General features: G+C 33.6%; 1 protein-coding gene across 1 annotated transcript; it reads left to right on the top strand.

Moving 5' to 3' along the window:
• Positions 1 to 7,094: 7,094 nt before the first annotated feature.
• Positions 7,095 to 11,782, top strand: LOC105777676 (hypothetical protein). The gene is made up of 9 exons (XM_012601042.2): positions 7,095 to 7,272; positions 7,368 to 7,430; positions 7,522 to 7,577; positions 8,017 to 8,110; positions 8,229 to 8,289; positions 8,635 to 8,716; positions 9,747 to 9,802; positions 11,078 to 11,141; positions 11,284 to 11,782. Exons 1-9 carry the CDS (start codon positions 7,162 to 7,164, stop codon positions 11,345 to 11,347), a joined length of 651 nt encoding a protein of 216 aa, XP_012456496.1. The 5' UTR covers positions 7,095 to 7,161; the 3' UTR covers positions 11,348 to 11,782.
• The last annotated feature ends 1,574 nt before the right edge of the window (positions 11,783 to 13,356 follow it).

Below are 13,356 nucleotides of genomic sequence, written 5' to 3'. Positions count from 1 at the left end.
AGAGCAATACGAGATCTATCACCACCACGTACCCAGAAGGAAGTTTGAGGTTTCTTAGGAAGACTGAATTACATTGCTCGGTTCATTTCACAGTTGACCAAAAAATGTGATCCCATATTTCGCCTTTTGAAAAAGCATAATCCTGATGTCTGGAATGAAGAATGTTAGAAAGCCTTTGAAAAGATAAAACAATACTTATCCAATACCCCAATTCTGTCGCCACCCAGCCCAGATAGACCATTTATTTGTATTTAACGGTGTTGAACAACTCTATGGGGTACGTGCTGGGTCAACATGATGCAACTGGAAAGAAGGAAAAGGCGATTTACTATCTCAGCAAGAAATTCACTGATTGTGAGATGAGATATTCGCCTATTGAAAAATTGTATTGCCTTGATTTGGACAATTAGGAGGTTGAGGCAATACTTACTCTATCATACAACTTGGCTAATTTCAAAATTAGACCTTTTGAAGTATATGATGGAGTCAACAGCATTGAATGTAAGAATGACTAGATGGCAAATCTTGCTCTCTGAGTTTGATATCGTATACGTAAGTCAGAAGGCCGTCAAGGGAAGTGCGATAGCAGATTTCTTGGCTAGCAGGGCTCTAGAAGATTATGAGCCTCTAGACTTTGATTTCCCGAATGAAGATTTGATGTATGTGGCGAATGCTGAAGAGGATCCCCAAGAGAATCATTCTTGGAGATTAAACTTTGACGGAGCATCGAATGCATTAGGCAATGGGATTGGGGCAGTCCTAGTGTCTTCGAATGGAGATTATCATCCTATCACCAGTAAATTAGACTTTGATTACACTAATAACATGGCTGAGTATAAAGCTTGCATCATGGGTATACGGGCAGCCATAGAATGGAAAATCAAGACATTAGAGGTGTATGGAAACTCAGCATTGGTAATATACCAGCTAAGAGGGGAATGGGAGACGAGGGATCTTAAATTGATCCGTTACCGGAGATTGGTTTTGGGATTGATCGAAGAGTTTGACAACATTACCTTCTGTTATCTCCCACGAGAAGAAAATCAGATGGCTGATGCTCTTGCTACTTTAGCTTCCATGATTAAAGTGAATCAGTTGGAGGACATGAAGCCCATTCAAATTAGTATTTATGAGATCCCAGCCCACTGTTACAGTATTGAGGAGGCTTCAAATTAGTAAAATCCACCTCATAAACTGTTGGACCAATCTGTAAGGGTACTTCAATCAAAGCGCCTTCAAATTAGTATTTATGAGATCCCAGCCGAATGGATCTAATCTCGGTATGATCAACTGAACCTGATTGAAGAGAAAAGATTAAAAGCCATTCGTCATGGCCAAATGTATCACAAGCGAATGATGCGAGCTTATAATTAGAAGGTTCGTCCCAGAGAATTTCATGAAGGGGATTTGGTTTTGAAAAAGATCCTCCATTTACAAAAAGATTTTAGAGGGAAATGGATGCCAAACTGGGAAGGACCTTATGTCGTGAAAAAGGCTTTTTTTGGAGGCGCTTTGATTTTGAGTGAAATGGATGGCAAAAATCTTCCGAATCCTGTAAATTTAGATTCGGTCAAGAAATATTTCACTTGAAAGAATAGAGGAATCAAGGTGAAAACCCGCAAAGGGCGCTTTGATTTCCTAAAAAAAAAAAAGGGAGAGGCCAAGGTGAAAACCTGAAAAGGGCACTTTGAGACCAAAGGGGGTTTGAGTTGAAAACCCAGAAAGGGCGGCTCAAACATTGTCAGATTGGGGCATATGGTGATCTTACTTCACTTAAGTCAACAAGGATATACGACATCTTGAGGCATCGACAGAGTACTGTGGATCCCTTAAACACATGTTAAATTCAAAATGGTTCTCGGCTTGCTGGAGAAGTTCAAGCGGCGATATCCAAAGCACCTAGTCTCCATAATATTTTTACCAAATTTGTTGGTTCTTGTAAAACTTCATTCTTTCTTGTTCTTGAATACTTTTTCTTTTCAAGACATTTACTATCAATAAATTCTGAATTAAATCATCTCTTACTCAAGATTTTGATCTTTGCGTAAGCATTAGAATAATGATTGATGGACTAATTAACTTTTTACAAAAGAGGTTTGGTATATTACTCTAGGAATTTCTAAATAATTTAGTAACCTAAAACATGACTATTGTTTAGAACACCCTGAGTTCAAAAGATAAAGAGTCTAAGGAGGAAAAAGTCTAAATTAAGATTGCTTCGGTTGTCTAAATAGCGAACAAGACAGCAAGAAGTTTTGATGAGATAGGAAGAAGTCCCCTATGGATAGAAAGCTCCTCATTTGGGCATAAGCATTTGATAGGACACCCTGAGAGTGGTGTAAACAAATTTCATAATCTGTATCCTTAAATTATTATAGGAGAGAATTGAAGAAAAGCCATATATCCTTGGGTTACAGTGGGAGAACGACAGTATGAATTTTTGTGCCCTAATGGATTAAACTTTGAGGTTTACAGTGGGGGCAACCTGGCTAAATGTTTTTTCAGAAAAGCCAGTCAAGCAATAAGGTGTTGTAGCACGTCAGTCACAAAGCGTTAATAAACTTCGAGTAATGACAACCTAAGTGGGATCATTTTCGAAAAAAATAAAATTTTGCATTCATGCAAACACCATTCATACATGTCTAGTTAGGAGCATTTGATACATTTTGATCATGCCATCCTAATCATTTAGGCATAATTATGTTCATTATACAGGTCATGTTCCCCAGAGAACAGATCAGTGAAGATGACAGATCGAGTCTTATCCTCCTGAAGTTGCAGTGAGACAGACTAAAGATGACAAATCTTATCTCCATGAAGTTGCAGCGGAGCAGATTAAAGCCGACAATCCTATCTCCCTGAAGTTGCAGTGGAGTGGATTAAAACCTCAGATCTTATCTCTCTGAAGTTGTAGAGAGCAGATCGCATCTAGTCTTATCTCCCTAAAGTTGTAGTGGAGCAGACTAAGTAAGCAGGTCTTATCCTCCTGAAGTTGCAGTGGGGCAGACTAAAAATGGCAAATCTTATCTTCCTGAAGTTGCAGCGGAGCAGATTAAAGCCGACAATCTTATCTCCCTGAAGTTGCAGTGGAGCGGATTAAAACCTCAGATCTTATCTCTCTGAAGTTGTAGAGAGCAGATCGCATCTAGCCTTATTTCCCTGAAGTTGCAGTGAGGTAGACTAAAGATGGCAAATCTTATCTTCCTGAAGTTGCAGCGGAGCAGATTAAAGCCGATAATTCTATCTCCCTGAAGTTGCAGTAGAGCGGATTAAAATCTCAGATCTTATCTTTCTAAAGTTGCAGAGAGCAGATCGTGACTAGTCTTATCTCCCTGAAGTTGTAATGGAGTAAGACTAAGTAAGCAGATCTTATCTCCCTAAGCAGTAGAGGAGCAGATCGAAGATGGCGGATTTTACTTCCCTGTGGTTACATTGGAACACATCGAAGCCAGTAATTCTACTTCACTGGGCAACAGTGGAATAGATTGAAGATTGTAAGTCTTATTTCCCTAAAGTTGCAGTGGAATAAACTAGTGAAACAAGTCTTATCCTCCTGAAGTGGCAGTGAGGCAGACTGAAGATGGCAAATCTTATCTCCCTGAAGTTGCAGTGGAGCAGATTAAAGCCGATAATCTTATCTCCCTAAAGTTACAATGAAGTAGATTGAAACACTAATTCCTGTACCTCTGAAGATGCAGTAGGAAGGAATACCAAAATCCAGTACGACCGGGCAAAATTGTTTTTGGTCTTTGCTCATTCTCGTTGCAGACAACCAAAGAAAGAAGGACAAATTTGTAATAATGATTTTGCCCGGTACAAATAATAAAAGGACCCCAAATAAATACCAATCAATTACAACAAAATTACAAACGGCCACAAAGCCCAAAACCAATTTAAAACAAAGGCCCCAAATTCAAGTGGCCCAAACCAAACACGGCTCGAAACAGACAGAAACCCTAGGGTTTCCACAGCGCCGCAAGCCTCCAAATCTTCCCCGATCTTCACCTGCAAGGAAACAAACAACATATGGAAAGAAAATCATAGATTTGCAAATCAAAGATATCCAAATTTATTCTTTCTTTGATTTATTTTCATTCGATTATAAAAGGACACTGAATACATTGTAATAAGGATCCGATTTTTTTTACAAGAAATCAATAAGAAAAACTAGCTATTATTTTTGCAGTAAACAAAAAGGTTCAATACAGAGAGCAAAAAAACCGATTAAAAGGTTGATATTTATATTTTTTATTTTATGTTTTTTTTATCATTATGTGTTTTACAAACGAATAACATAAAAGTAAAAAGGAAGGAAACAACCTATTTGCTTTTAAGCGACGCCGTAGGAGGATCGACTCCGAGGATCGGTAGTAGAAACCGAAGGGTTTCGTGCTTCATTCGCATTTTCTGAGGGTTTTCAAGAAACTTCAAACTCAAATCGGGGTTTAAAAAGGTCAGAGGGACCAATTGCAGAATTTTTTATTCTCCGGCTACCGCAGACGGCAATGCCGGCGCCGGAGATCGACGGCCGGCGCGATGGCCGGTGATCGGCTGTTGCCCAGATCCCTTTGCCGGACTAGAGGGTTGAGAGAAAAAGGGGTTGAGAAGTTTTTTTAATAACTGAAAAAATGATTTTTTTGAACTGTTTTGTGGCTTAAATAGCCTCTTCAAAACGACGTCGTTTTGAACTTGGGTTAACCCGAATTGAACCCGACCCAGTTTCAGGGTCCGCGTGTTTTATATGGAGGGGCTAATTGAGCTTTAGCCCCTCCGCATTTTTTAATGTTTTACAATTAGGTTTGTTTAAATTTTTTTAAAATTAGCCCTTTAATTCGTTTTCGATTTCAATTTAGCCCTGATTGAACCGCGCCGTTTTAGAGGAGAAGGGAAAATTTCCCTTCCAGCCCCTCTATGTAACTTGCTCGTTCAAATTAGTCCTTTTACTTTTATTTATTTGCGGATTTACCCCAGATATTGTAATTGCAATTCAATTTAGTTTTTTATGTTCTTTTTATTTATTTTATTAATTAATAGTGTAATTATTATTTTTATTCTAATTTTTTTATCTATATATATTCCTTTTATATGTACACACATATATATATTTTAAAAAAAACAAATATTTTCCTATTTTTTTATGAATATTTTCATATATATATATATATGTATATATTTACGTTTTAAGTGATTAAATACTCACCTTTTTTTTTCTTTTTTAAAATATACTTATTTTTTATTATTTTATATATGTATGTATAATTATTTTTTCTTTATTTTCATAAGTATATTATGTGTTGTATTTATATATAAATTCTATAACCTAAAATTTTATTTGTAAATTATATGTATATTTTAATCTTCATAATTTCCATGTGTGCATCTTTTGATCCTTATTTATTTGTTTGCCATCCCATCCATTGTATAATTGTGTTTACATTTAATATTTTGCATGTCATGGATTACCTTTTTATTCATTTGCTTATATTATTTTTATGTCGATGATGTATTTATTATTGTTATTATTATTATTATAGCATTTGTATGTATAAAATCACATTACATCATTTTTACTCAAATTTAAAGATAGAAATTTTTTTAAAATTGAGATAATGCTCGTATTTAGGATTTTCAAGGGAATTGAGCCCTAACGTATTGGGTTCCGATTTTTCTTCGTTAAATCCGACAATCGAGCATTTCTCTTCAATCAAAAAAATAAAAACTCATTATTGGGAATTCAACACGTTGTGTCGTAACGTATTGGATGTGACGCATTGATTTCTCGAAATGAAGATTTTTTTTAAAATAATAAAGGAAATATTCCGAGTTTGAGATTTTAAAGGAATTGTGCCCTAACGTATTGGGTGTGATTTCTTAAATCTTGGATAAGTGGATGTTCTTTTAAATAATAAAGGAAATATTCCAAGTTTGGGATTTTAAAGGAATTGTGCCCTAACGTATTGGATGTGATTTCTTAAATCTTGGATAAGTGGATGTTCTTTTAAAGTTTTATTGCACGCGTATTTTAGCCCAATTCATTTTTGGGGAAAAATTAGAATGCTGTGCCCTAACGCATTGGGTGTGGTATCTTCTTTCTCTGAAATAATAAGGGTCTTAATACGTAGCCTTTTAAGTTTTGCTAAAGATTACGTTTTTTCAAATTCTCGGCCTTAAGACACTAATCAATTAACTAGGTACCAATATTTGGGCGTAATGAGAGTGCTAATCCTTCCTCATACGTAACCGACTCCCGGACCCGTTTTTCTAAACTCGTAGACCAAAGCTGTTTTTAGGTGATCCAATCACACCTCAATAAAAGATTGGTGGCGACTCCCAATTTTCATTTTTTTAAAGTCAACAACCTAAAATTTTTATTTTTCAAAAAATGGTTTCAACAATCATAATAAGATTCGAGCTCAATACAACATGCATAATAAATATTTAATTTTACTATTATAGTCAAAATATCAATTGATTTTATATAAATTTTAATAAATATATTTGATACATAGTATTTTACACATATAATGAGTATATCATAAAATCTAGTAATGATTTAAAACTCATCTTGGTTTCTTCGTAGATAATTCATTAAAATAATATTGGAAAAACTTAATTTATAAATTAAATAATGTAAAATTTTTCCTTGGATAGATATAAGCTGACAATTAATTTCGTCAGAAAATTACACCTTTAACATTATGATGTTATGTTTATAACTATTTTGTAAATATTTAGAAAAACGTAGGATGATGGATATGCAAATATAGAAACTAGTTTTGAAAGGTGATTTTATATTGCTTATAAAACAAACTTTCATGTAATGTTTAAAAAGATATTCATATAAAAGCTAAAGGCATGAATTATTGACAACATTTGTTACTTTTTTAAATTATAAATTTTTGGTCAGTTTTTCACTTTCTAAATCATTTTATTTATAAAAAAAATGAACACATATTTTATTATGCATGAACATTATTTTTGGACCGAAACGAGGAAGGGATAACTGCTGGCCCGTATTCCGTAACAGGCTCAGGCCCCTGGCCTGGGTGGACTCGATCGAAGCAAAAGTTAGAAATGAATAAAAAAAGGAACAAGTGTTGAGTAATTCGGAATTCTCTTGGCGGAGAGAAGAAACGCGGCTGACGAGAACATTGCAGAAGAATGGCGTCGCTGTGTCTTTTAGTTTTGCTGTTACTTTGTCTTCCTTTTATTTCCGTTGCTTACAGGCCAGGGGACATCGTTCCTATGAGCAAGATGGGTCAATACCACTCCGTCAGTTGTCTTTTCTTTTCCTTTTTCCTTTTTTCTTTTTTTAAAGTTTTTAATCTAATTTTGAAGTTAATATCTCTGAATTTGATTAATTTCAGTCTAGAACTGTTTGGCATGACGTGATCGGGAAACATTGCCCAATTTTTGCTGTTAATCGGGAGGTATTCTTCTTCTTCTTCTTCTTCTTTTTCAACCTTCCCCATTTTCTGTTTCTTTTTTGAAAATTTTATTTATGTATAAATTAATTTGCAGGTGTTAATTCCTATAGCAAAGCCGACTGGTTACACGGGAGCTGATCCCTATAAAATGTAAGAATTTACTCAAATTTATGATTTTCTTAATTCAACCTCTTTTTTTTTTTTTTTTGGCATTAGTTGCAAATTCTAGGTTTCCGATAGCTAAACGAAGAGAAAATTGAAACCATCGAATTCAATTCCTCAGATTCATGAATGAAATGTTTTCGAGCCCAAAAATGTATTTTCATTCAGCTTTTTTCGAGTAAGCGTTTTTCATACTCCGAATAATGAGTCTGAGATTCAGACCTGAGCTTTAACTTCTGGGCTCATTTTCTGGTATATTCTTATCCTTTGCTTTCCACTCCTAATTTTTTCTCATAAACTAAGGCCAACAGTTTTTCTTAGCAACTATCTTTTGCTTCTGCATAAAATGTTTTTGTAGTTCATAAGTTCAATATTTTTAGAAATTATTATAGTAATCCGTGTTTTACAATGTTTGACTCACGTCTAGATCATTCCAAGTTGGGAAGGAGAAGTTTCTTGTTCCTTGGCTTTTTCTTATAAATCGTAAAAGTTCTGAAGTTCCAATGATTGACATGCATTTGGTAAGATATTTTTGTAGCTTTTACCCCTTTGCTTTTGGAAATCGTAACTTCTTGACTGATACATGTCTAGTTATTTTGCTTGATTTGACTGAGTTCTTGTGGTTTTTATGTCGTTCAGAGGTACTCAGGTGGTGATTTGCATGGTGTCACTGCTAAAATTGTAGATATGCCTCATCACTGTATGTAATCTTATCTATATGTTTCAGTGTGGTACTAGTTTGCTAACAAATAGAGAAACATGTAAGAGTGTATTAGGAAATTATAATAGTCTACGATGCTTGCAGCGAAGTTGTGGTCAAAATTGTTTTTGGATCAGGAGAGATGTGAGAGTTATTGCTTTTGTAAATTGATTCACAGCTTTGTTGTGTTGTGCATCATTTGTGCATCTGTGAAATTGTATGCAGAGATTTCTTCATATTCATTATTTTCAGAGTAGCATATCCAGTACTTCAAAGAGATCATAACTATTCATTTATTTATTTTCCGGTGGGTGACTGGGAACTGATTACGTTTGTCTTCTACAGATGTTGAAATTCATCCAAATATTCGTAAACAATTCTGGGATCCTCAACATTGGCCAAAACATGTGCTTGTCAGATACACCTGGTCAGTTTGTTTGTTGTTGAAATCTCTCTTCCACATGCACATTGTTTGTCTAGTTCTGAATTTAGTCTGCCTTCAAGTTTTCAGAAGCGTAGGAGAATATACTTTGAAACCTATATTATCATTTAAAGCAAAGGAGACTAGGGCGAGCAAAACTCGATTCAATTTAAAAAAATATTCAAATTTCGAGTTAATCAAATCGAGTTATTCGATTTTTTCTAGTTAACTTGAATAAGTAATTCATGTCTTAAGTTCAAGTCGAGTTGAATTATACAATTCGCATAACTCAAAAAATTCGAATAACTCAAATAATAGATTGGTTTGAATACCCCTTTGGTCCCTATCAATTTTGAAAATTAGTAAATTGGTCCCTCTTTACAAAAATTACAAAAAACAAATTCAAAATAATTTTAAAAATTCAAAATATTTATAAAAATTCTAAAATTGATATATTTTAAAAATTATAAAAATTTTAAAAAATTGTAAAGAATATGTAAAGAAAGTAAAAATTTTAAAATTTCTAAATAATAATTTTGGAACCTAAAGAAGTTAATTAATGATTCAAGTTTAGTTTTCAAATATATATGGTTTCAAATTTATATGCTTTAATATGGTAGTTACATTGTAGCAAGATTTTAATTTGACTTGTTTAATTTTTTAACTAGAACAATTTCACTTAATTCAATTCGACTCGATTTGAATTTCATTTCCCTCAACTTGATTCGAAAAAATTTCAAAAAGTTAGGATGATAAAATACGTCTCGTCAACTCGATTAATTCGAAATTTTTGCACTCGATTCGATCAAACGCTCACCCCTTAAGGAGATTGTATCCGTGCTGTATCTTAAGTGCTTAATAATACCTAGCTTTTAACCTCTGAAAACATGAGAATTTTGATTGACTCAACTGGAACTTTTAAACGCAGGAACCAATAGTTTTTTTAACTTTAATTATACTTATTTGTAATATAAATGCACGTATGCTTCCATCATTTGTTACAAATTGTGATATGGTTGTGATGGTCATATGACAGGGAGGAACAATCAGAGATAGATGTGACATCTGGATTTTACGTTCTGTTTGGGTCAGGTAAAAAGTCAACACTATATATGTCGGTGGATCTATTTATTATGATCTGCACTACTTGTACATTTTGGTTCCCGAAACAGAAAATCATTTAGAATGCTAACGTTCCAAAGCTATTTGTTTTAACTTTTTTCTTGATCTTCCTCCTCATTCTCATAGTCTTAGTCTTCATAGCTCTCAGAAGCACTCATCATTTGTATGTTGCAACATATGTTTCCATTTGCTAAGTTCTTTGCCGTATTTGTTTTATGAAAGCATGTGTGGAAAATTTTTCCCCTTATAGAAAAGTGCATATCAATGTTGAATAAACGTAGGATATTTAATTATGATAATAAACTATAGCAATTGTTTTGTTGGCCAATAAGCATGATTTCTTTACCTTCTCATGTATGTTTTGGATACTCAAACTATTGAGAAGCAGAGTGTTTGATGCTATCCCGTTCCTTACTAGTAATTCTAATCCCCGTAACTCTAAACTTTGGTTGTAGACTGAGTTACTTATTTACATTTTAGTCAATGAACGGCAGACTAGTTTCCTATGTTGTTGTGTTCGGATTTGGGTTGTCTGTGAAAATGTGAATGCCAATTGGCCCATGAGGGATGTGTGACGTGTTGTTTTCTTGTATTATTCTCTTTCGGTCATTGGATTTAATTGCTGTCCCTCTCTTTAATAGCTGTTCTGGGGGCGATTGTATCTTCCAAATAAATTTGTCTTTTGGAGTTTAGACTTTGGTGATAATATGGTTAAGATGTTATCATATTGTTTTCCATTTATTACAATAGTTATTTAAAATATAATGTCATATTTCTCTGTCAATACTTTGGATCTATAAATATAATATATCATCAATATATAGTAATCTTCTCATTTGGACAATTTTTTAGGCAATGAAAAAAGTTAACAACGAAAGAAATTAAAGAGAACTTTAATCATGCGGGCTTTTGTTTTTGTTTTTGTTTTTTCTAAATTTATTTAATTTCAATTGCCTTGTTAAAGCATGCCTAGACGTACCAATCAAATGTGCCTAGGTGCATACCTTGACAACATTGGTCTATATTAGTCTTGGATGCACATACTCACCCTGTGCAAGCCGATATTGTCATGATCCTAATAGCAGTGCATCACTTAATCCTCGAAGAATGTCACCTTGCTGAGGGGAAACCTATGATAGCCATCCTTTATGTGAAACCATGCACAGATTTGATAGCAAATGCCTGATTAATTTGAGAGATCTATTTACACTATGGCTGCTAATTTTCATGTTTGTGCGGGAACAGGTCTAATGCTGTCATTTATTCTCTCAATCTATATCTTGCAGTCATCAAGGGACAAATTAGCAAGGTAACATTTTATCCCATATGTTTTACATTTCTTTTTCCTTCCACTAAAATTAATAGATTCCACCCGAAATGGTATGGTGCTTACTTTAATACAAATGTCTGTGTCTCTTGTTTCTACTGAATGTTGCTTTTGAATTTTCCAGGTTCGTAATGGAGACTGTTGCGGAAAGCAGTGCACCTGGAGTCGGAGTGGCAAAGGTTGAGTGATTCCTTCAGTTTCGAGAAATGAACAAAAATGTGGTGGTTAAGTGATGTGTATTATGGCAAGGATTTTAGAACCCCACAGAATTGAGATAGTTAAAAAAGAAAAGAAAAAAGAAGAAAAGGTAGAAATAACTTTTTTGATTGAGTCAACAAATATTTATGTTGGAAAGTGATATAACTGAAAGAGTCGATCCAAGGTTTGATGATTATGGTGTGTATCAGTATGATTGTCAAAGACCATGTGATCGAATTATTTCATCTGTGGATGGCTTTTATCCACATTACTAGGTCTACTTTGAAAAAGAAAAGAACTAGCTTATTAGGTAATGATTTGTCATACCCAAGAGGAGCCAGCCCAGGAGATGCTACGTGTTCTGGAGTTAAAAGCTTAACTCAAAAGATTACTAGATAATGAAAAATATTTCATCCACTTATTTATTTAGCATGTTTTAAAATCCTTATGAACTATAATAAAATTTTAGATGTTTGAATGCGGTATATAAATGTACAGAGCATAGTCCTTAACCAACTAGCTAACGTCATAGTTTCTTGTATAAATTCAAAATGCAAATGAGTAATATATCTTTGGCAATAGATGGTTCTTCACATAATATTAGAGATTATTTTTAGCATTTGATGTTTTTCTTAATTCGCCATTCAACACAACCTTGCACCATGCGGCCATATAACTGTTTTTGGAAGGGTAACCAAGTTGCCTCTAAAACCAACTACTAGCTCACAATTCCTTCTATACAACCAAAGGATTGTATAAATTATTGAGTAACCAATAAGCGTCGAGTGTAATGGTAAGGTAGATTGTACTTTCATTGAAAACTATTAAGTTCAAATTTTAGAGATAATATTAATTATGAACCTTAAAAGGATTATTAATTTTCATGAACTGTGAAACGGATATGAATGGTATATTGATCATATGAAAAAAAAAAATACTAACTAAAAGACCCTCTTGAAAGAAAAGATGCATAAAGCTAAGTTGACATGAAAGAATTATACAATAATTGGATATTTACTTATATAAAAAACTGAAGTTCTACATATCTGCATGGATGATTGTTTGATAGCCAAAATACCCTTCTTCAAGTACCGAAAGGCCACACAGAAAAAAGAAAAAAAAGAAAAAAAGAGAGGCCTAGTCATGTGAAGACCATTTACCCAACATATCACCTGTTTAATAATTACTAAATTAAATACTCTCCTCAGGTACTTTAAATTAGTTTTCATTATCTTCACATTATGTGATTAAGAAAAAAATAAAACGTTTTCCCAACATAACATTAGCGCAACCTCGCAAGTTTCAAAACAATCTAATCATGTTGTTTATGGAATCTTAAAAAAAAAAAAAAGGGTTAAAGGCAATTAAGTAGCTCATACACAAGGAAAAAGGATTGATTGAGTTTCTTTTATCAAATGACGAGATAACATAAAATTATGAAAGAGATTCTGTGTAACCAATAGTTGTAGGGTATAGTGCTACACATTGACAAGAGCCTATCATGCTGTTAAAGACAACATTTCCTATACCTTTGTCCCATACAATCCCATCAAGTAATCTAACACCACTTCAATGATCTATTTTTCAAACTTTCATTATGTTTACTTATTGTGAACCATCTTTTCTCGAAAATTTCAAATTAAAATAGAAAGGTTTCTGACCCTATGCTCCTCCAATTTTCCTTTTAGGTTTTTAATAATTATTTAAATAAAAATGGCACCACAAATATAATTTATTTTATTTTTCTTTTACTTTTAGGATTATGCTTTAGGGTTTTTTTTTTTTTTTTTGCTTTTCTATTTTGTGTATAGCTCTTTGAATTAATTCATAGAGTGGGAACATTGCTTGAATAGGCAAAACTATGAAAATTGATAAGTTTGTGCATGGTTAAACTCCACCTGTTGACATAGGGCATAAGGTCATTTATGAGGGAAGATGCTAATGCTTGAGCTATGTCATGGGGTTGAGTTTAACTGTGTGCAAACTCTTCAATTTTACA

Source organism: Gossypium raimondii, chromosome 10 (genome assembly GCF_025698545.1).
Source record: "Gossypium raimondii isolate GPD5lz chromosome 10, ASM2569854v1, whole genome shotgun sequence".
Lineage (NCBI taxonomy): Eukaryota > Viridiplantae > Streptophyta > Magnoliopsida > Malvales > Malvaceae > Gossypium > Gossypium raimondii.
Note: the sequence above shows the minus strand (reverse complement) of the source record. Positions and strands in the feature narration are given on the sequence as shown.